Here is a 23,215-nt window from a genome sequence, read left to right as displayed (position 1 = left end):
GCGGTCCGTCCCGATGTCTCCGCTGTTCTAGCGGTCCCCTCCTTTGCCCCCTGTCTCTGCTTGAAACAGAGAGGGCCTGGTTTGTTGGTCCCAGGTGGCGGGGTTTTACCCCCGAACACCTGGGACATTCCCCTCCCTCGTTGGGTGGCCGCCCGCGTTATCCTAACCGGCGGGCTCACCGCACTATCCCCGCGGTCAGGGAGGTGCTGTGTTGAGGACGGTAGTCGGTCCTCAATTTTAGGCGGCACTCCAGGGGCTTGCCCCCTGGAGTTCGCATGCTCAACCTCCCCGGGGGGAGGGGAGGCGGGAAGTGCGCGTCGACCCCGGGCAGAGCCCCCGCATTGCCCGGGGTAAGGCTAGCATGTCCCCTGGGTTCGCCAGGTGCCCAGGGTGAGGAACCACTAGCGACAGGTCACGCACCTGCCATTCATCCCATAGGCGTGGCATGCCTCAACCGTAGGATTACGTGGTGTTTTATAGAGGACCCGCCTCGCGGTCCGGCCGATTAAGGCAAGACTCCCGGCCCCAGAGACATGACCTAGGGTTACGGTGTAGTAGTAGGCTAGGGTCTGCCGGGGATGCCTGAGCCCCCTGTACCAGAGTGCCGAAGCACCCTGGCCCCTCGCAATTGTGTCAGGTTGTACGTCCTGACAAGTACGGGTTTGCAGTCAGGGTTTTCCTTCCCCTAGAACGGTTGCCTTCACCCGGCTCACGAGCCCGTTCTGCCCGCGCTGTAGGGTCCTTTGGGTCGCACAGGTACAAGTACCAGTGCGGTCCTTCGGTCCCTGTATAAAACACGGAGGCAGCTGTCCCTCCGAGAGTGAATAAGGACGCTCTTAGTCTGGCTCTCAGTACAGACCATGGCATGGTAGAACCTGCCAGGGGTCGAAACCCCCGCCGGCACAGCTCTGTACATCATTGTGGCACACAAACCCCCCCACCACGTCAAGGTGGCGCCCACGGGGGGGTCTCATCTACATACTACTTCGTCTCAACGTTACTCTCATGCAGTGAAAGCTTTATAGAATTTATATTCTCATCTATATACTGCTTCTTCTCAACGTTATTTTCATGCAGTACAAGTTTTATAGACTTTATACTCTCATCCATATAATTTTTATGTACAACCTCATTGAAGGCTTTCGGCCACGGTACATGATGTATCGCATGCAATGTTGCGTCAAAATTTTTGCCATCAAAACCTTTATCATCGGCAGTTAGACAAAGGGCATTTTCATGTACCGTTTCATGTATCGTTTGATTGCAACGTTCAAATGATTTGTCATATCTGCAACACATTCTTCCACGTATCGTTTGGTTGCAACGTCACTGTCGGCTTCAGGCTACGCTACATGTTTTATCTTGCGCGACTTTGTATCAAAAACTTTGGCAGCGTTTAAACAAAGGGCATTTTCATATATGTAATTTTCAACGTATTCATTCCATTGATGCGCTCGATCAGTTTTCGCACCATTACTCTCTTGCAACAGTCCAAACTTATTCATCGACATTTTGGAGCAAGTTGTACTGACTGACTGACTCGTGTCAATATCACGCTGCTTAATTTATAATGAGACCAGCTTCACAGAGTTCTTCGATAATCGATAAAATTTCGTTGTCGTGCGCGTTGTTGCCAGTTTGGCGCGAAGCTTCAAGCAATCGCAAACTATTCACCAGCTCGTTGGGGTCATCCCAATGCACGTAATCGATATTGCTGTCATTTAAGTTCATCATAGCTTGCGATGCGGATGAACCTGTTCCTGCTACTTTATTGTCTGACACAAGTGATACTAGGGGAACGATTACATGTTTATATTTGTGTCCCTTGTTACCGAGTATAGGATTTTGCGGAAGATACCCGCGTCTATGAGTATTCGTTGCCAATAGTATACTTTTGTATTTTTGCATGTTAGCTTCGGTATACACAGCATCGCCGGGGATTCTTTTGAATATTAGCTCGGAAAGACCTGGTGTTCCAATGTATCCTGTTTCGTCTATGATTATATTATCGTCTTTGTCCACATTGATTTAGCACCGGTTTAGCACCGAGCATCGCTCCATCGTTACTAAGACGTACGCCGTAAACATAATCTATGGCGTTATCTTTTTCACTACTTAGCACAGCTCCAATATATTTTTGACCCAACGAACCAAAATGATCATGTAAAGTTTGTTGTCCTTTGAACGTTCGCACGTCTAACGGATGTCACTAACGGTTCATCGGGGGTTTCGTAAAATTCTCATCATTATCATCAATGGGTAGATTGTCGATTGGTGAAGGTTCATGTGACATTCCATGTAGTTCCTCACATTGTAGAGCTCCCGTCGATGTAGGAACTACGAGAGGATCGTTTAATAGTTTCCGTTTCGGTGGAGTCAATGCGACTGGTGAAAGTTTTGCTTTATCTTTTTTCCAGGTTTTAATATAACACTTTGTTTCGACGCTTGTACTCATCAATGGTGTCAGTTTTAACATCAACGTGACCTTCCATATTAGCACTGCTTCCCGCGATTTGCTTGAGAGGTTCAATAAAAGGCTTAAAGTGTCTCTTCAATGCGGCATTTTCCACCATCCTACCGGTTTCCAAAGCGTGATACTTCTTGCAGATCGATTCATTCGTTTTCACAATCTCTTTCGCTACCTTTTTACGATCTTTGATCTTCACGATACTATTCATTCGTTATTGATATGTTTGTCTCGTGGACGTTGAAGATGTTACCACGTTGAGGTTACAATGGCGATTGTGCATCTCACAGCACGGCAAAGTCGTTAAATCCTTTCCTGTATCGTCCGTTGGTCATTAAGCTGTCCTTATCATCACTGCGCTGAAATCCTCATATGACATGTCAGTGTTCACATGATCGTTGTATACCTGTTTCAAGTTGGTATCATTCTGTTTAAAGAGAATCAGAAGATTTGCATTGTCCCGTATAAGATGCTTGGTTATTTTTGCGTACGTCTGACAGAGATAGAAACAGTCAACGTTTGAATGACGACCCATAGCAAAGTATTCTCTTATCGTATCTTATTTGTCACATGCAACATCATCAAAGATAAAAATGGAATTTTTGAGCGCTTCGGTTGTTGAAATCACATGACTGTTATTGGAAAAGGTAAAGTATCTAATTTTATCTATCGGTGTCAGCAGATTTTCCAAGTAGCGATATTTAGGTTGTTGCAACGATTTCGAGTACACGTACAAATTCTCGAAACGTAGATCGTGCGGACTTTCCAACAAGCTGATGAGAACGTTCGTCTTGCCGCAATTCGAGGGACCGTATATGATGCCGCGTATGATGTTCGGAAGCATATTTCCATGCCTGCGCGCTTCTTGCTCAAGCATTGATTGCGTTCTATTGTCGAAATTTGTCAGGCGTATCGACATCGGTTACTTTACGAACCACATGTTTCCCCCGTGAATCGCAAAATTGATTTTGTTAACGGATCGTTGCGATTTAATTTAAATGCGAAATTGATTTAATTATATATAAACGCGTCGATTTTGGAAACACTCAATTTAGAAAATGTTGCTCCTGCTGATAAATACTCATATTCGAGAGCTAACCTCCGAACAACTGAAATACATATCCAAGATTGTTCTGTTACACGAATTTGCAAAGTATATTGATGAATTGTAGGACAGACTCCCTGAACATTTAAGAGTCGATCCAGAAGTTCAGCAGTATCGTCGGTGTTTAGAACATTAAAATCGTCCATGGCAGCGAATGCATATCGACGGTCCAGCACCGCTGATCGGGTACTGTAGTAAATGTCGTTGACAAAAGTCAAAATCGGCAGCGGTCGGTTGAATCGTGCGATAAATGTGCTTCCTATCGCAGTACACATTCCCGGATATCAATTTTGTGGTCCTGGAACTCGCTTGGCAAAATGATTGGCCAGAGACGGTTAAGACATTAATTCATTGGACGCGGCGTGTCGTGAGCTCGATATAGCTTATTCGCGTAGCAACAATCTCGCTGATCGGCACGCGGCGGATGAGATTCTCGCTGTGAAAGCGCGTAAACGCATAACTTCGAAAGATTGAACTATAGGTGAGAGAGCTGCTGCTGCAGCCATCTGAGCTGCTATGAAAGCCAAAACGAAAATCGCATGGGCATGGGCATGAAGAGAAAGAAGTCATCCAAGAAAGAAATTCGAAAACAAGCACTTCCAATAGCAAAACGGGATGGTATTTTACCAGTTCTACCATTACTGAGAGTTCTAGGTTCACTAGTCGGTGGAGCGGCGGGTATCGCAAAAGCGGTGAATGATAGCAAAGCCACGCAACGCCAGCTGGAAGAATTAAAACGTCATCATCGCGCTATGGAAGGTCGAGCTATGAAAGATCGCGAAATCTATCTTACTCCGTACAAGCGTGGGCGAGGCGCTGCAGGAAAATAAAACGTCAAAGAGACGTTAAAATTACCCATGGGTGCAATGACTAATATACAGTTGGAAAGACTAGAGAGGCATATGCATATATCTTTCGAAGTGTTTTCATGCGTGACGCCTTACCGATAGATGGAGTACGCCAAAACGAGAGTGATATTGTAAATTTAAACAACACAAAGACCAGGTACTCACTAGGTGGTGTATGCGAAAAGGGGAAATCGCGCAGTATATTTTGATAGTTTTGGTAATCTTCGACCACCCAAGGAATTGATTCGATACCTTGAGAGAGATGTAGTGAAAATTGTGTACAATCACACGTCTTATCAACATTACAACCAGCGCATTTGCGGACAATTGTGCTTACAGTTTCTCCAAACGGTAGAGGATCGATATGGATTTAAATGATGACATTCCACTAACAGCAGTCAGTATTCGTTCGGCAGTTTGCAAACATGTTGCTAACGCTTACGTTGACTGGCAGTAGTACCTTTACGGTGAGCTACTTTCCCGCTATAGACTTGAGCGACGGTGATTACGAGTTCGGTTTAACGGATTTCGAAGCATACAACACGATACCAAACGTTAATTCATTGAATAATAAATTTTACTATGGTGCTAACGACGAAGAAATTACGACTCCTGAAAAATCGTACGAATTGCGCGCCATATACGAATATCTAAAACATGCAATTTTATATTCTCAAAAAGTAATGCGTTCCAAAAATAATCCATATAGAGATGGCGAGAATGAATATCCTATAATAATTCGTGCCAATAATAATACGATGGGGAGTGAAATAAAATGTGCTTATAGAATAAATTTTAGCAAAGCAAACACCATTGGTTCGCTTTCGGGGTTCTCATCGAGTCGTATATTAGAACCACCATCGCACTAATGGTACGAATCGGACGCACTGATTAAGATTATCAACGTGAATATCATTCATATAAAATGCAGCGTTGTCAGTGGTGCGTATCGTAACAGTATGCATGTACATACGATACATGGACTCTCGCTTAAGATGCCACCAGGATATAAGATATCGGAAATATCGACACATGTTATTTACCTCTTAATCATCGCACGAAGCATTACAGATTTAACGGTGCGTGTCATTGATCAAGGACAATCGCTCGATTTTCGAAGAGAAGAGATTACCATTAGATTGCACGTACGACGCACAGTAGGGCGAAAGCGCAAATTGCTGGACATATGGGTAAAAAATTGGAAGTTTGAATTTTCACGTTATAATATAAAGTATTTAGTTAAATACTTCTACTTTTTTCCTCTATCACAAATTGCATCGTGGCTAACAGAATACTACTTACAAGACGTTGAAGTAACATAGGTAGAACGTATGCGTAACGTTACTACGATGCACTCATCGATTCAATTTGAGGTGTATAATGTATAAGTATGTTTCTATTCCAATATGCATAATAATATCGTTTTAAGGTTACTATTATATAAATATTTCTTGCACATTTTTCCGAAAATATTCATTCTCTGTCTTTATATATCAGTTTTCCCAAATGGAAATTTTGATCATAAAAATATGATATTTATTGAAGGTTATAAAAAAAGCTTCGTATTACTTCGTCCTATGCCTTATATTTTTCGAAAATAGATACCCAAGACTATGCGAATGTGTCGAGATCAGGTGCCTTTAGGTGCTCTTTTGTAATACTCTTTCTTTGAAAATACTCATATATGACGAAATAATGTCAGATATGTCAAGCGTTTGTTCAAAGAAGTACTTAAGAAATGGAAATAATGAAAACTGCGTTTCTTTTTTTTTAGAAATACATGCTTTTACGCGAAAAATTAACAATTCTGTCGTATTTAAATTAATTCTATCGTATTTAAATTAATTGTAACATATCTGTCTCTCTTTTTTTCTTTCGAGAATCTCGTAAGAGATTTCGTAGGAGAGGATTATATCCAGATAATTTTTGTAAGGCGCGCGAGTATTGTAACCACACGCACACACATACATAATCTCGAAACGACAGACCGAAATAACGGACCTGACAGCTACAAACGACATGAATCCAGCAGCAACGGATCAAGATGATCGAGACAGTAGAGTCGACCAATAGGATATAGCGAAAAAAGTACTTTTTAGAAATCGAAAATGCTTGGATGTGGAAAATGTTGTACCTCTCGGTGGTATTCCATTCTCACAATTTCGTCGTCCTAGTTCAACATCTTGTGCTCTAATACTCGCCTCAAAGTTTTGAAATTTGAGTCAGAAAGACATTTCTGCAATACACGCTGTGCGTGTACACTGAGCCAACACTGCGGATTCAAACCGGACTTATGTGAACATCTATACAAGTCATAAATGGTATCTAAGTTACACAGAAAACTCGAAAAAACGCTTCATTATACGTGTATTTCATGAATTTTAGCTAATACTGATCTGCAGCTCTTGGTTATTTTTCGAAGGTAAATATTCGAAAAATATCCAGGATCCATCGCAAGGAAATGGCTGCAGTTTGGATCACACTCGTGCCCTATCCAACCACCCAATCATAATGTATTGTACGTACTGGTTTTGACACTAAGGGCACATCGATTTATGTCCTTGGCTGTTTACTTTTGGGAAGGAACTTTGATTTGGTAATGAAACGTGGCATTTCACTTCTTGACTAATATGTTCCTTATCATGCCATCTCTGTTAGTAAAGCCACAAATGGAGGAGGATGCTGCAGTAACAAGCTTTACAATCCTCTCTACAGTTTGTATATGACATGGGAATTGCCACAATTGTAAAGATTGAAATGCTGTTGGATCGACTACTGCCATCTGTAATTCATCATTCGAGATATTCTTTAGAAGTGGGAGAGGTGTAACTTTAACCGTATCCCAGTCTATAACATCGACATAGTCTGTTGCTGTTGTGTTTAATTTTGAAATATGGAACAATCGAAAATTACTGGCATCTTTATTAGCTCTAGCCTGAAGGATTCTTAAAACTGAAAGCTGTCTTGGCGTTTATCGAAAAGTATCGCTATAAGAAGATTTTCTGGATGTAATGAAAATGCATTTTTTTGAATAGTTGCATCAATTTTTGCTTGCATACGAATAGGTAAGTATCGGGAATATTCAATGGCCTCACAGGTATGTTTGCATGTACAATTTTCCAATCTTTCTTTATTGAAAACCACAGTCTTGCATACGTTAATAACAATATTTTGTGATTGTTACCAGTAGCATTGCTACCAGGTTAGCATTCGGCTGTGAAGTTGCGACATACAAGCGGAGAATTCGATTCTCAGCTGTTACCCATCTGGAATGATTTAATCCCCCCGGATATCTGTATGCAAGATCATTTGGAAATTGACCCATCCGAGATGGCTCTACACATTTCCAGAAGGTATTTCTGATCAGTATTAAGATCAGTAAAGTCAATATCAGGAAATTGTGCCTTTATTTAACGAAACTTAACTATTGGTTGTTTTTCACAGTCAGCCAACATGTTACCAATGGGACCAACAAAAATGTTAGGACCGGTTATTTGACCATCTAAAAACATAAAGAGGTGACGCAGTGGTAATTCATTAAAATGCAGAAGGCATATTTGCCACTGAAAATTTCTTTCTAGACGTCGCTCTATGAAGGAGATAACACCTCCCATGTAGCTTATGTCGACAATCGTGTCATCGCTTCCGATAACAAGTAAATGATCAAGACTTATATCCTGACTTTCACAAAAAGACAAAATATTGCTAGCTATGCCGCCGCCTGTACCTGATTTGGGAGTTACACGTCCAATATATTTATTTCCAGGTTCTTCTATAAGTGAAATCTGTTCTTCCATTATTGTGCACCTGTGGTACTCTTTACCTATCTTTTCCCGTAAGAAGGTAGGATTCTTTTTACCGTCGAAATATAAACCGAGTAATGCCGACCCTTTTGCATTATTTGTCTGACTCTGCTGTCTTATCCTTACTCTTTCTCTCTGAATTTTAGAACGATCAATGACCATGATTTTGTTTTCAGGAGAAATCAGACCAACATCTTCCAGAACTGATGGTGCGAGTGCAGCTACAGCCGTGTGTGATAAGCCAAATCTATCTGCAACTTTTGCAGTGGATGGCAAATGGACTCTCATTTGATTACTTTGATCTGTTTGTACTGTTACACATAGGGAATAAGAAGGATTAGTAGTATCACCATCTGCAATTTCCTGCCCTCCATCATAGATATCATATGAATACTGTCTTACTTGACTCTCTGAAACGAATTTCTTTGTGAGCTCTGCTTGTCTTTGCTGACGTTCCAATTTTCTCTTTAGTAAAACAGAAGTAGCGATATCGATTCCACTTATAGCCATTTTACGAGGTCCACTCTGATCCAAGAGAAAATTATGCTCTCTGCTAGGAATTTTCTTTGCACAAGAGCAGTGAAAAATAGCTCTAGGATTATCAAAATTGCATTTACAGGATGCTACATCGAAAAGCATCGAACAGTGGTCCTGAAACGCTGAAACCTTTTTGGCATATGAGTCACTTTGCCTTTGTGAGTTGGAGTAAGCTTTAATTTAGTGTATTTTCAGTGAAATTCCGTCATTCGTTCTCTAATTCGTAGGGTTGTAATGGTTCGTAGCTGTTTTCCAAATGTGGATGAGCTCCTCTGCTACCTCCTGAGCAAGATCATTGATGCTTGGCTCCTTTTCTCCCTTTTTAAGCTTAGAGAATCTTTTCAGCCGAATTACTTGCAGCACATCTCCATATGTGGCAAGACACGCTCCGGCAATTCAGAAGGAGTACCGATGATTTGACAATGTGTGTCATGCCTTGTCTGAGGTTTCTTGGTTTTCGAGCCTTTTTCTGCCATAATGAATAATGAAACTCTTTGACAACAAGAAATATCCTGGACACCTTTCTTTTTTATAACGGTGGGGAAATTCTCATGAATACCCTCGTCCCTTGGGGGAGGCGCAACAGGTTCCTGTTGCGGCCGGTGGCTAATAAACGAGAAGCCCATTTGGGTAGAGGACGATCGAGAGCACAACACCAACGTACACGCGGCGAGCTCGCCAACCTGGGCCCCCCTGGGTCCGCATAAGGCCGGCCAGAGCCTGGCCTGCCCTGCGAACCCGGCGGGCCAGCTGCCTGAAGTGCGGCCCAAATCCCCATCGGCCGTCCAGCGTCGGACCCAGATATTTAATCGTGGGTCCGACGCGGATACAGACACCATCCACCAGGACTCGGATACGCGGCGGCCCCTCCCGACCCTTACCATGAAAGTACATAGCCTGGGTCTTTTGGGAGACCACCTTGAGCCCCAGGTCCACGATGGTGTCCACCACGGACTCCAGAGATGCCTCTGCTCAGAGGCGAGTTTCCCCCCCAGCCCCCCCGGCTACCACTAACGTGTCATCTGCGTAGCAGATGACGTGGCAGCCAGGGAGAAGGGGAGAGCGCAGCACCCGGTCGAACGTGATGTCCCATAGCAGGGGGCCGAGTACCGACCCCTGCGGTACACCGTGCTCCATGGTGCGCCGGCCTTGGACCCCGCCTCTTCCCGAGTAGGCGAGGTCCATGCCCCCGAAGTAGGTCGACAGGATGCGCCGAAGATAGACGGGGGTTCGTCCAATCTCAAGGGTGTCACTGACGAGCTACGCCCCTGACCTCCTCGAGGATCCCCCTGATGTGGGCGAGTTCGCCCAGACCAACCCTGTTCCTGCGGTGGGAAAGATACACCTCCACCACAGTGATGGGTCCCCAATCAACTGCCACGTAGGAGTCCCCTTTTCACCTGAATTTATAGCGGGGACTCCTTCACGGGACTGGCCACTATAGCTACAGAGCCGTATCGGCTTTCGAACCGGCTAACGCTGTTGATCGGAATCCAGTGCGGCTCCGTTGCCGACCCCAGCCCGGCGCCCAGTTCGTTGATCCTGTTCGCCCACAGGTCCTGAGCTCGGGCGCCGCGGCCGAGATTGGCCTGTAAGACCCGGAGCGACGTGAAGGCTAGGCCGTTCACGCTTCCTCCGGGCTTCCTCCTTTTTTTTGTTCACGCAGGGGAAATCCATCATGGATATCCCCGCCCCCTTGAGGGGGGGGCTGGGGGTTATGTCGGACTTTTACCGACTAAAACCCCTGCGGGATGTCTACCTGTCGGATCGTGAGGAGGGGAGTTAGGGGAACTGCTCCCGCATTCCCTCCCGAACCCCCCGGCACCAGGGCTCTAAACTAAGAGCCCCTCGCCTTCTTGTACCGCACCCCCCTTCCCCTTTCAGGGAATTAGTGGGAGGGTCGCAGTCCCCGGCGGATAACCTCGCCGTTGGCCTTCTGGTGTCTCCTAGGAGGAAGGAGACATCCACCATTCCTCCTTACCCCTTCCCCTCCTGAAAGGCTCAGGGAGATGGGGGAATTGGGGAGGTAGGCCCGACCCCAATCGGGTTATCCACCTCTCCTTTTCCCTCCTATCCGATCACTCGGGGGAGTGGGAGCTATTCTCCTCGCTGCCCCCCGAGTGACGGAGCCTGGCCCAAGGTCGCCGAGGGAGGCGCCGGCCCGTGTAGGCCAGCGGTCTCTCCTCGTCCGATGCCATCTCGGGCTCGCTGTTGATTCCTCCCCCGGGGAGCGCCGGCCCCGCCGTCTTCCGCGACGACGTTTGCCAGGCCGGCGCCTCCATTCGGCGGCCTCCTTCTGGGAGATTACCTCCCTGCAGAAGGAGGCCGCTATGTCCCACGCTCTCTCGCTCCTGCACATAGCTCGCACTAGGTGCGGGAGCGAGAGCTCCCCGTCTCGGCAAACTACCGCCCCGAGCAGGACACGGCGCTGCTCGTCCCATGCTGCGCAGGCAGCCAGGGTGTGCAGCGCCGTGTCCTCTTGCTCGTGGCAGTGGTGGCACCGAGTGGTGGGCTCCTTCCTTATCCGTTGCAGGTATCTCCCGAAGCAACCATGCCCGGTCAATACCTGCACCAGGTGGAAGGACATTCGACGCCCCTTCCTGTCTGCCACTTCGGACAGACAGGGGCGGACAGCCTCGGCCGTTGCGAGACCGAACCCTCGGGGGTCGGCTAGCACCCCTTCCCACCGTTCCAGGGTCCGGTCTTTGGCCTAGGTCATAAGGGCTTTCAGGCCCCTGACTGTCAGCTCTCCCCCCTCGCGGAGCTCCTTTACCCGCCAGTAGAGGACACGCCTCTCCTCGGCTAGGAGCTCCACAGGGGGGAGCCAGCCAATGTGGTCGCCGCCATGTATGACACTGTGCGGAACCCTCGAATCGCCCTGATCATGAGAGATCTGAGAGCCTGCCTCATGAGCCGCCTAATCACTGCAGTGGCCAGCAGCTGGGGCGCCCAGATGGGCGCCCCGTACAGGGCGATCGAGAGAACCGCACCGACATACAGGCGGCGAGCCTGCCATCCTGGACCCCCTTGGGCGCGCATCAGCCTGGCTACAGCCAGTCCGGCTTTGCGCACCCTGGGGGTCAGCTGCCTGAAGTGAGGCCCAAATGACCATCGGCTGTCCAACGTCAGGCCGAGATATTTCATCGTCGGCCCGACGCGGACGTGGAAGCCATCGACTAGGACCCGGGTCTCCGGCGGCGCTCCCCGACGCCGGCCGTGAAAGAACACAGCCTGAGTCTTCTGGGGCGCCACCTTGAGACCCAGGTCTCCGATGGTTCCCACCACTGATGCCACTGCCACCTCCGCACGGAAGCGGGCTTCCCCCCAATTCTCCCCATCGGCCACCACTAACGTGTCGTCTGCGTAGCAGACGACGTGGCAGTCGTCGGGGAGCGGAGTGCGAAGAACTCGGTCGAAGCCGATGTCCCACAGCAGAGGGCCGAGCACTGATCCCTGCGGAACACCGCGCTCCATAGTGCGTCAGCCTTGAACCCCGCCTTCTTTCGTGAAGGCGAGGTCTCTGTCCCCGAAGTAGGCGGACATCATCCGCCGGAGATAGGCGGGCGCTCCGAAGTGCCCGTTCTATCTCCGGCCAGGGCAGGGTGTTGAAGGCGTTAGATATTCCTAATGACACCGCCAACAACACCCCGCCCCTTATCTTCACGACCGCCCAGGTCAAGTCCCGGACCCACTGGATTGCATCCAGCGTTGATCGTCCGGGCCTGAACCCGTACTGGCAGTCGTGGAGGTCCAGCCCACTCGAGGACATGTGCTGGACGAGGCGGTCAGCGATGATGCGCTCCAGCATCTTGCCCGCCTCGTCCAGCAGGCAAATCGGCCTGTAGGCTGACGCACTACCGGGCTCCTTACCCTCCTTCGGGAGGAGGGCCAATTTGGCCCTCCTCCACTCTGGGGGGAAGACCCCCTCCCTGAGGCATCCTGTCATGACCCTGCATGTGGCTGTGGACAGGTCCGCTTCGGCCAACGCGAGAGCCCAGGCGCGGCCCGGAATCGCATCGGGCCAGGGGCTTTGCCCTTACCGCCGAGCTTTCTCCGGGCCTGGGCGAGCTCCTCTGGAGTGACCTCCAGGCCCTCGTTCCAGTCTCCCTCCCCCATTTCTAGGGAAGGGATCATGGGAGGGCCCCCTTCCGCCCTCGCAAAAAGGGCGTCCAGGAGCCCATCGAGGGCCTGGGGATCCAACATCTCCGTTTGCGGAGGCGCCCAAGGACGGATCTTTCCCATCGTCCTTTTGTATGGGCGCCCCCACTGATCGTCATCCAGGAAGCTCACCAATTGCTCCCAGGCTTCCCGCTTGGCCCTTTTAATGGCTCTCTTAAGGACTACCCTGGCGGCAAGGTAGTCCTCTTTTGCCCTTGTGGCATCCCCGTCTCGTCGCCGGTCCCGCGTATACGCCCTTCTGGCGCGGCCAGAGTCACTGCGAAGTCTCGCTATTTCCTTTGACCACCAATACGCGGCCCGACGCCGACGGCGGTGGGAACAGGGCATCGCGGCGTTGCATGCCGACGGCAATATCCCCATTATCTCCCCGGCCCTTTCCAAGGGGCCAGGGTCCCACTCACCTGGCTTTATGTGTTAGGTGGCCACAAGGACAGCAGCCCTGAACCTGTCCACGTCTAGTCGACCGAGGGTCCATCTTTTGGGGAGAGGAAAGTTCTTCTCCCCAGGGCGGCGGCCCGACACCTGTTTTGGTTTAGGGAGGTGGAGGGCCCAGACTATATATCTATAGTCAGATAATGCCTCGCCCTCCACCTCCACCCTCCATTTGGAGAACATTCTAGCGGCCGAGAGGAAGGCCCATGTCAAATCAATGACCGATGACCCCCCTCACGGCCTTATACAGGTGCTGGTGGACCCTCTGTTTAACAACAGAAGGCCCAATCTCGCCGCCCAGCCGATGACGACCTCGTCCCTGGGATCCCGTTGTCGGGGACTACAACCCCACTCCTCAGAGTGGGCGTTAAAGTCCCCGGCAATCACGACAGGTCGGGGATGGCACTTGCGCACCAAATCCCCGTCCTGTCTAGGATCCCTTTAATGCGGGCGGGGTCGCCAAGTCCGGCTTTGTTTCTGTGGTTGGGGAGATATACCCCCACTACAGTTATAGGCCCCTAGTCAACCGCCACGTACAAGGACCTCTTTTCCCTTAAAACACAGGGAGGGGTCTCCGCTGCAGGGTCAGCCACCATGGCCACCGAGCCGTCCGGGCTGCCGAACCAGCATTCACTGCTGATCGACACCCAGTTCGGCTCGGTGGCCACCCCCAGCCCGGCGTCCAATTCCCGGATCCTGTGTACCCACAAGTCCTGGGCCCGGGCGCCGCGGCCAAGGTTAGCCTGTAGCACCCGGAGTAGCGTGAAGGCTAGACCTTGCACGCCTCCTCCGGGCTGTCTACCTTTACCTCCTCTTGGGAGACCCCTTGCGGCTGGACCGCCTCAGTCTCCCCAGAGGGGGCTTCGGCCTTGGTGGCTATGACTTCCTGTGCCTCCTCGTGTGCGGAGGGTGATTGCCTTTCGGGAGTCCCTGCCTGGACCACTCCTTCCTCCGAGGGGTATGAGGGAGAATCGTCTACAACCACAAGGGGAGACAGGGGTGGATCACTCACTGTCTCCCCTTCTACTAGGGTAGTTGGGGGATAGTCCGCAGACTGCACCTGCCTTACCTTGGCCATCTGGTCCTCCTCGGAAGATCCGCTGGTCCCATCCTTCCTGTTTGTATCCTTCCGCTCATCCCCTCGCCTTTTCCTTTGGGCCTGCGGCACGATCTCCATCGGGACAGGTGTCGAGGTCCTCTCCGGAAGTCCCCACGACACTAGGGAGGAGTCCCTCTCCTCCTGTTCTCCTCCCGGAGCATCCTCCTGTTCCCTCGTAGCAGAGGGGGCCGGACTGGCCTCCTCCATCAGCAGGGTTCGGTCCACGGGGTCCTCCAGAGGAGTTCGGGCCTCTCCTTCCTCAGCTCCCTCGACCACGGTCGGCAGCATTTCCTCTGCCTTACCCTTTCCTTGCTCTCCCTCCTTTTCGTTCCTCGCCTTAACCTCCCTCCTCTTTCTGGAGGAGGGAGGTTTGCAGGCAGGCCCTCCGATCTTGTGATCGGAGGGCCTGCCCGCCTCGGCGCAGACCGGGCAGCGAGCCGCCCCTTGGCACCCTTTGGCGCGGTGGCCGGGGTTACCGCAGCGATAGCACAGTCCGCTGCGGTCGGCGGCGCTATCGCACCGCTCGCACACATGCCCCGGTTCCAAGCACCGGTAACATAGCTTGGCGCGAGCGGGCAGCGCAACCACCTCGGCGCGAATCCATCCTATCAGGACTCGCTCCGCGGCGGCTACCTTCGCGGCAGCTGCCAACGGACACTACTACTACCGTACCAGTCCCCCACCGGGAGACGCTTACCTCGCCGCAGGAAATCTCCTCCGGTGCGCATCCCCCGGCGAGGGCCACCGCGGCCGCCACCTCGTCGGCCCCGGTTGTCGCATCGAGGCCGGTCAGTCGGAACGCTGCGATCTTAACCGGCCTACGAATGCGGAAATCGGGGCCTTTCTCCGCCGCCAGCTTACGGAGCACCTCCGCAAGCCGGTCGGCGGCTGCCCCCGAGCTGGGGCTAGGCACCTCTATCAGCATGGCCCCTGTTAGGGCCTGGCGGACCCTGAGGGATCCGTCGATGGCCCGCCGGGCTAATGAGGCGCCTGGCCTCCTGCATGAACTCCCTATAGGAGTCCTGGAGGCAGGTAACGGTGATGGCTGCCGAGTGGGGCGGATTCAGCCCCCCGCCGTGCCGACTTCTGGCCCCCCCTCCGGGTCCAACCTTTGGAGGTGGACGTGAATTTTTCTTCTTCTCCTTCTTCCTCCTCTTCTCCCTTCTTCCTACCACCTTTGCGCAGGATTCCTCGGTCTTGGCCTCCTGAGGCTGCGGTATCCTGGGAGGAGGAGTCTCCTCCGGTCTCTTCACCCGGGGGGTCCCAGGCACTCCCCTACTGGCAGCCTTCCTGCCTGCCACGGTGTTGGCTGGTCCTACCTTCTTGCCGGCTGTAGTGTTGGCTGTTCCCACTTTGGATCCTCTGCGATCCGGTGCCAAGGCCACAGCCGCTGCCACATCCGCTATTGCCTGTTGCTACTGCCACCGCTATTGCTTCTTCTTCCTTTCCCTCGTCATCTTCGTCTACTTCCGGCTGGCTTACGTCGACGGCGCCAGCGGTGGCCCCCTCTTCGCACCCCCATCCCCGCCTGGGCGGGCTTTGGCCCCCCAAGCCGGAGAAGTCGGGGCAGGGAGAGGGACATTCATTAGCGCCTGGGTGGGGGTTGCAGCCCCTGTCATTCTTGGCACCCGGAGCCTCGCCCTCGCATCGAGAAGTCGGTTGATCTCCCCAGAGATCCTCCTGAATTCCACCTCCGCATGCGAGGACAGCCCCAGGTTGGCCAGGGAATCATCCAGGGCTTTTTGCACCCCCTGGATGGGAGGCCTATACGCCGGAGGGGCCTCCTCCGGCAGGTTGTCGTCGTAACACGGCGCCCCGCCGGAGGAGTGGTCCCCCCTCCTGTCCTCTGACGAGCTGGAAGAATGTGGGAAAATTAATCTCCTCTTCCTTCTCCCCGTTACCCGTCTCCTCTTCCTTGTTCTTCCAGGCCTCATTGGTGGACCCTCCTCCGCTGATGTGCTGCGATCTGCAGCCTCGGCGTCAGTCCTCCTTCTGGGGGTTGTGGGGGCAGGAACAGGGACTGGGACTGGAGGACATGTTCTGGCTTCCCTGACCCGCAGCTCCTCCTCAAGCCGCCGATTCTCCACCCTCAGCGCCCTTAGCTTCTCCCTTGGGTCCCCTATTTTCCGTCTCGCCTCCGATATGGAGTCCCCGACTCTATCCTGAGCTGCGACTCTGGCAATCAGAGTCGACATAGCGGCCTCGGAGGTCGCGACGGCGCGCTTCAGCAGTGCCATGTAAGTCCCCTTAAGGGTTTTCGACCTGCGTACCACCAGCCGGACCGCGCCGAGTGCGCGTCCTACCTTCGAGGCCAGCTCTGCCGATCCAGCCTCCCTGAGAATTGCCCTGGATGTAGAGTCCCTATAGACCTCCCCGACAGGACGCTTATCCTCCAACAAGCGGAGAATTCCCCTGCCGAGGAAGTCATCTATCTTCCGATCCAGTCGTCTCTCTTCCTTCTCCTTCCTCTTCTTTCTTTTCTTCTCCTTGCGTTGGCGTATGCCAACGCCTAGACCCATGACGACCGATTTCCCTCGTGCCCTCTTTGTGGGCTGCAATACCGGCACCTTTTTTACCGAGCTGGAATTTCCATTGCCGCTCTCCTGCCTTCTTCTTTCGCCGGATGTTGCCTCCAGTGGAATCCTTGGGATCACCACCTTCAGTTCGGTACCTGCGGGCAGAAGAACGTCGGAGACCACCATCGGTTTCCCGGTGATGGCCCCCTTTTTACTATGAGCCTGTGCCCCTCCGCTTGTTCAAGAGCTTGGTCAGCCCGATTACTCCTCAGGGACTAAGCAGAAATGCTGTCCCCTGTCCCCGAGGATTCCGCTCCCGCGTTGAGCGGCCGCCTCTCTTCATCCCGGAGGCTCGCCTCCCCAACCTCCCGGTGGAGGCGGCGCTTCTGGCTGCTGGTCGCCAGAGTCTTTCCCACGTGGCGTGGCCGCTCTTCTTCCTCCCGAGAGCTCACGAAATCAGCCTCGCGGTCAAGGCGGTCTTTCCGATAAGTTACCGGGGAGGTCGGTGATAATACCCTTAATTGTGACCCCTCCACGTGGAGGTCCACCGAATCAACTCTCCGTGGAAGCGGAGACCAATCCTTCGCCGCGGGACACCTTATCTCCACCTTCTTACAAAAATCAGCCCGCGAGTGGCTGGTACCGGCGGACTCAGTGCCTTGCGGCACCTCGTCCGTATCCGGCGAACAAAAAGTAGCCGAAGCTGTGGGTGTTTTATTGTAGACTCATATTTTGTCCCACGAGGGCGGCGGGAAAGAGTCAGCCACTCCGAGCAGAGCCCCCGCATTTCCCGGGGCTAGGCTAGTGTGTCCACATGGTGCGCCAGGTTCGCATGGGTGAGGGTCTACTTGCGACAGGTCTCGCACCTGCCATTCATCCCCTAGGCATGGAAGTCCTCACCGTAGGATTACGTGATCATTTAGAGGTCCCGCCTCGCGGTCCGGCTAGTTAAGGCAAGACTCTCGGCCCTAGAGACATGACCTAGGGTTACGATGTGGTAGGCTTTTTTTCAATCACGCAGGGGAAATCCATTATGGATACCCCCGACCCTTGGGGGGTCGGGGGTTATGCTGGACTCCTACCGGCTAAAACCCCTGCGGGATGTCTACCGTTCGGACCGGTGTGGGGGGAGTCAGGGGAACTACTCCCGTATTCCCTCCCCAACACCCTGGCCCCAGGGCTCATTCGGAGAGCCCCTCGCCTAATTACCGCGCCCCCTTCCCCAATGGGGAATTGGGGCGGGGGCGCGGTCCCTGACCGGTTGCCCGGCCGAGTTCGCCTTCTGGTTCCGGTTACGGGAGAGGGGAAACCCACCCTCTCTCCCTGCCCCCTCCCTACCTGAAGGTGGCGGGGGAGTGGGACCCGTCCTCAAACAGGTCACCACTCCCCCTGTCCTTACCTGTCTGTGGCACGGCGGGAAGTCAGATTACCCTTGACCAGAGCTGCCAGATTCGCTGCATTGCCACCAAGCCCGCTCACATGGAGGGGGAACGTATGCACGTGTTGAGCCGTGTCCGTGTGCGCTCGGCGTTCGGCAAGCTTCGGGTAGTAGAGAAGGAAAGCGCTATCTGCGCGATCTCTTTCTTTCCTATAGTATAGCTATAGCTATAATACACCGCTAGCTTCAAGATACGCGTTGACTCGCCGACGATATTTTCGCGCGGGCGAGAGAAAGAGTGAGAGAGAGAGCAATAATTTGAACAATCCATTCTTAGCCAACATGTACGTCTTCTTCGCAAAAGAATAATGTTATGTTACGGAAAAATAACTTATGTTAATTTAAGAGATAATTTATTATTAGCACAGAAGAAATATAAAAATAAATTATGTAATTTAGTTTTTAAATTATTTTAACACTGCAACGTGCTAAACAAATAAATATAATGAAATAGAGCAAAATAATTTTGCGATTATACGCATTAATCTAATGCACATTTATTTTGTAAATAATAACGTACATATTGTTGTTCAACGGAAACCGCGAGAAGGTGATGGTCTCTTCCGTCAATAAGAAAATGTAAATGTATGTATTCCATCAATGTAAATGAAAAAAATGTTTTCTCTATTATAACTATTTTATATATAGAATAATTTTGATATATATACACATATTAAAAAAGAACATACTTTTTTACATTTTCTAAGAATATAGATAGACAAAAGAATAAATAGAAAGGATAGACAAAATAAATACAAAAGGATAGACGTAAAATATGGAAAATTAATGAACAGAGAACAAAAGGCAGAGGACAGAATAAAGGATAGAGAAAAGAACGCTGTAAGCAAAATGCTAGCAGAATGCGCGCAGATTGACGCCAATTTCGATCAGATCTCCACATCAAAACCATAGCCATCTGTGTCCTCATTAGGCTCGTGTTTTGTCGACAGGACTTGTGTGACAGGCCGTGCGAACAGATTGTCGGCAGAAACCGCGCAGGTCCTGCTGCTAAACTACGCATATAATCTGCGCGCTGAGTTTGCTCGGTTTCTGCCAATTTTCCGTCAAATTACTGCAAGTCTTGCACGGTTTTTGCTACAAATCTGCCGTCAAATATCCGACAGCAGGATTTGGCGCATATTTGACCGCAGATTGGTGGCATAATTTGATATAACAGATTCTGCGTTAAATTTGTTGCCTATTTGCCATCAAACTATGATAGCAGGCTTTGTTCGAAATCTGCTCGCGCAGGTTTGGCTATCTGGGAACATAGAAAAAGAAAAAGACACTAGAAATTCCAAATCATTTTTTACCGTTCCGATTTTTTAATTAATATTCTCCTTAATAGTAGGTTCTGTTAAAAGTGGAATAAATAGAATAAAATTTTCACAATAAAGAACAGCACGCACAAGTCGTGCGTTAACAACTCAGAAAATTTCAAAGTCATACTTTTACCATACAAAAACAACATACTACATTAAAACATCGAAATGGTCAAATATAACTCGGTATTTCTACTGATTAACCGGAAAAAAGCGTACACATGCTTTATGTAATATAATATTAAAAATAGTACATATATTTATGATAAAATCTTTTTTGCAATATACTGAATAGAAATGAATTATTTTTAACGGCAATTACAGCTAATTTCTAAAATTAGCTGAACTAGTATGTAACGAGGCGCAAATGCACCTCGTTACTACCGGCCCGACCGACCATCTATCGGGCCGAAGAACGGAGCTTTGCGCCAACCTTAATCGATCGAAGACGATCGCGCGCCGCTATTTCGCGCCGCCGCTATCGCGCGCCGCGGCGATCACGCGCTGCCGCTAGCACGCGCGGCCGCGATCACCGCCTTCGGGGCCGAACTCTTGTATCTCAGTAAGCATACAATAAAGCTAAGTTATTTCGATTGCCATTGTCAAGTGTCTCGCTGCTTTACTCTTCCTCGATCCCGGACTCCGACAAGCAATATCCGCGCGAAACGCGTAGCAGCGACCGAACCGCGGAGTTCGGCCGTTACAAGTATAAATATTAATAACGTATAATTAATTTTCAACAGAAATAAAACTTAATTTATATCACATTATATATCACATATGATTACACGTGTGATTAAAAGAATGTATATATATGTATATATATATGTATATATATATGTGTGCGTGTGTGTGTATGTGTAAGGAGAAATAGTATTACTCCAAAATATCAAAACGTGCTTTTCAATTGCCGTTTCATAACTTGTAATTTTAAACCACGAGTGTTCACTCGTGAGTTTATGTAAAAAGGTTAAATTGCTTCACATTATTTTGTCTACAAAGTTGTTGATCAAATTTTTAAATGGAGAGCAGTCTTTAAAAATTATGGAGCACTTCTTGACAAAACCCAAAAATACTTCCTAATTTGTTTAGAATATATAAAAGACTTATATGAAATGCATACATCTACATACACACATGTGTGTGTGTGTGTGTGTGTGTGTGTATGTGTGTGTGTGTACATATAATAAAAGATTAATTACACAGCCACACAAAAAAAAAAGTGTCTTGATCTGGGGACGAGACATGTATATTCCTATGTATTTTGACGCGCTGAATCCAAATCCGCTATCAGAATTGGCCCAACGGGTCTTGGTTCAACCCTAACCTCAAAAAACACCTGAAAATCACAGAAATATGTAAAAAAATTGTGATATACTGCCTGACGGGCAAATTTTAACCTAAAAACCAATGTCTACAGAGCCTTAACCTTACAATTAACCTGACCTGACCTAATCTAACCTAACCAAACCTAGTCTAACCTAACCTCGTCTCACGTAACCCAACCGAACCGATTGTACTCTACTGCCGGGCAGGCCAATTTTGACACAAAAACCATTGTCTGCGAAGCCTTAACCTACAAAAAATATAACCTAACCTAACCTTTCTCGGTTGAAGTTGACATGACCGTCCGTATGGTCAGCACATTCCTGTACGTTTTCGGGGTATTCGAGTTGAATTTTACGGTTTTGTGAAACTTACTTGTATCCCCAACCTCATGACCATTGAATTTTACTTTAAAAAATACCTCTGATTCCTCAAAATTGCTCATTTTGCAATTAAAATAAGGGCATGTGCTGAAAATATGTATATATATGAGCATGACATTTTAAATGTTTCTCGCGTCGCAGTTTATGAACTCGGGGTCACAATTTATATTCTTTTTCATGTTCAAATGAAATCTAACTTGTCATTCATATCAAATTAATTAAAAAATTGTCTTCAATCTATTTTCTTTCTACTATATCGTGTTCCTTTTTCTTCGAAGGATCTATGCAAAGAGTTTCGCTTACGTTTCTTCCCTTTTATATTCGTTTCTCTTTTCAGCATCCAGCAAAACTCAGCCATCATGACTTCATCCCATCTACCCTGATATCGTTGTTCCATCACTTTCATATCTTTATGAAACCGTTCTCCTTGTTCTTCGCTGTAGTCTCCAACATTTTCGGGAAACCTATCCAGATGTGAATGGAGGAAGTGTAATTTTAAATTCATCAAACATCCCAACTTTTGGAAGTTTTTTACCATCTTAGTCACAATTTTTTTGTAGTCGGGACATTTATTGTTACCTAGGAAATTCGTCGCTACTGCTTTGAAACTTTCCCAAGCTTCCTTTTCAATGTCGGTCATTTGAGTGACGAAATTCGTGTCCTTGAATAACGTTCGAATTTGTGGTCCATCAAATACACCTTCTTTCAATTTAGCATCAGAAATAGATGGGAATTTTCGCCCTATATATGTAGAGCATTCGCCGTCCGTATCTAAGGCTTTGACGAATTGCTTCATCAGACCAAGCTTGATGTGAAGGGGTTGAAGGAGAATTTTCTGGGGATCAACCACACTTTCGTTGATGATGTTGTGAGAACCAGGTTCAAAGGATACTCTCTCAGGCCAATGTTGTATGCTATAATGGTTGGCTCGATCTCTGCTGTTCCACAGGCATAGGAAGCATGGCTCTCTCGTGAAACCTGATTGTTGTCCTAGTATCATAGTTATAATTTTGAGATCACCACAGATTTGCCATTTGTGACTTACGTGCTTCACTTTATCTAGAAGCATTTTCACATTGTTATACTCCTCTTTGATCGCTGTTGAGTGAGCTATCGGAATGGGAGCGTAGGAATTTGTATTGTGTAGTAAAACTCCTTTTATGCTACGTTTCGATGAATCGATGAAAAGTCTCCAGTCTTCATCTCTATACGCATTTTTTTTCAAGTGATCCATCAAACTTCTTACGTCAGTGCAATATACCAAAGAGGTCTCTTTATCTTTTGTGAAATATTTTCGGAATTCTTTATCTCTATTGCGATAAAATGAGACTTTTGTGTTCGGCTTCAAGAAGTTTCTTTTTTTAAGAAATGAAGCAGCAAATTCCGCACCATTTTTTGGTAATCCTAGATCTCGAATGAAATCATTTAGTTCCAACTGCGACATTAAAACTGGAACTTTCGATTTGGTATTATACGCAACATAATCATCTTCTCCGTCGTCATTGTCATCAGTATCATCAGTATCTTCTTCAGGTTGGTCACCAGTGTCACTACTATCTTCTTCAGGTTGGTTGTCGACTTCCATTACATCATCTTTTTCAACGGTAGTATCAGTGCTACGTGCTTTTGGATGTATTTCAGTTGGCCTTATTACTGTAGACACATTAATGTATGAAATGGTACTCTTTTTTTTCGCGGTGATCCCTCTAACGTTATTCATGCAAAAGTAGCAGTCTTTTATATGGAGTGGTTTCTTCCAT

General features: G+C 48.9%; 1 protein-coding gene across 1 annotated transcript; it reads right to left on the bottom strand.

Annotated features, from left to right (window-relative positions):
- Positions 1–13,605: 13,605 nt before the first annotated feature.
- Positions 13,606–14,758, bottom strand: LOC112589099 (uncharacterized). The gene is made up of 3 exons (XM_025301113.1): positions 14,180–14,758; positions 13,909–14,114; positions 13,606–13,810 (listed from the first exon to the last, which is right to left on the bottom strand). The coding sequence occupies exons 1-3, from the start codon at positions 14,756–14,758 to the stop codon at positions 13,606–13,608; spliced, it is 990 nt and encodes a 329-aa protein (XP_025156898.1).
- Positions 14,759–23,215: the final 8,457 nt, after the last annotated feature.

The sequence above is a fragment of the Harpegnathos saltator genome, unplaced genomic scaffold, assembly GCF_003227715.2.
Source record: "Harpegnathos saltator strain DR-91 unplaced genomic scaffold, Hsal_v8.6 scaffold402, whole genome shotgun sequence".
Taxonomy (NCBI): domain Eukaryota; kingdom Metazoa; phylum Arthropoda; class Insecta; order Hymenoptera; family Formicidae; genus Harpegnathos; species Harpegnathos saltator.
The sequence above is the reverse complement of the archived record's forward strand: the minus strand, read 5'-3'. Positions and strand labels throughout refer to the sequence as shown.

What these genes read in the sequence shown, in the direction of transcription:
- LOC112589099 (XM_025301113.1), bottom strand. Translation starts at nt 14,758, where the DNA reads ATGCTGCCGACCGTGGTCGAGGGAGCTGAGGAAGGAGAGGCCCGAACT. An exon ending in AAGGGGTCTCCCAAGAGGAG is followed by an intron (nt 14,115 to 14,179) that starts GTAAAGGTAGAC and finishes CGGGTGCTACAG; the next exon opens with GCTAACCTTGGCCGCGGCGC. An exon ending in TTAAGGGAAAAGAGGTCCTT is followed by an intron (nt 13,811 to 13,908) that starts GTACGTGGCGGT and finishes CCCGCATTAAAG; the next exon opens with GGATCCTAGACAGGACGGGG.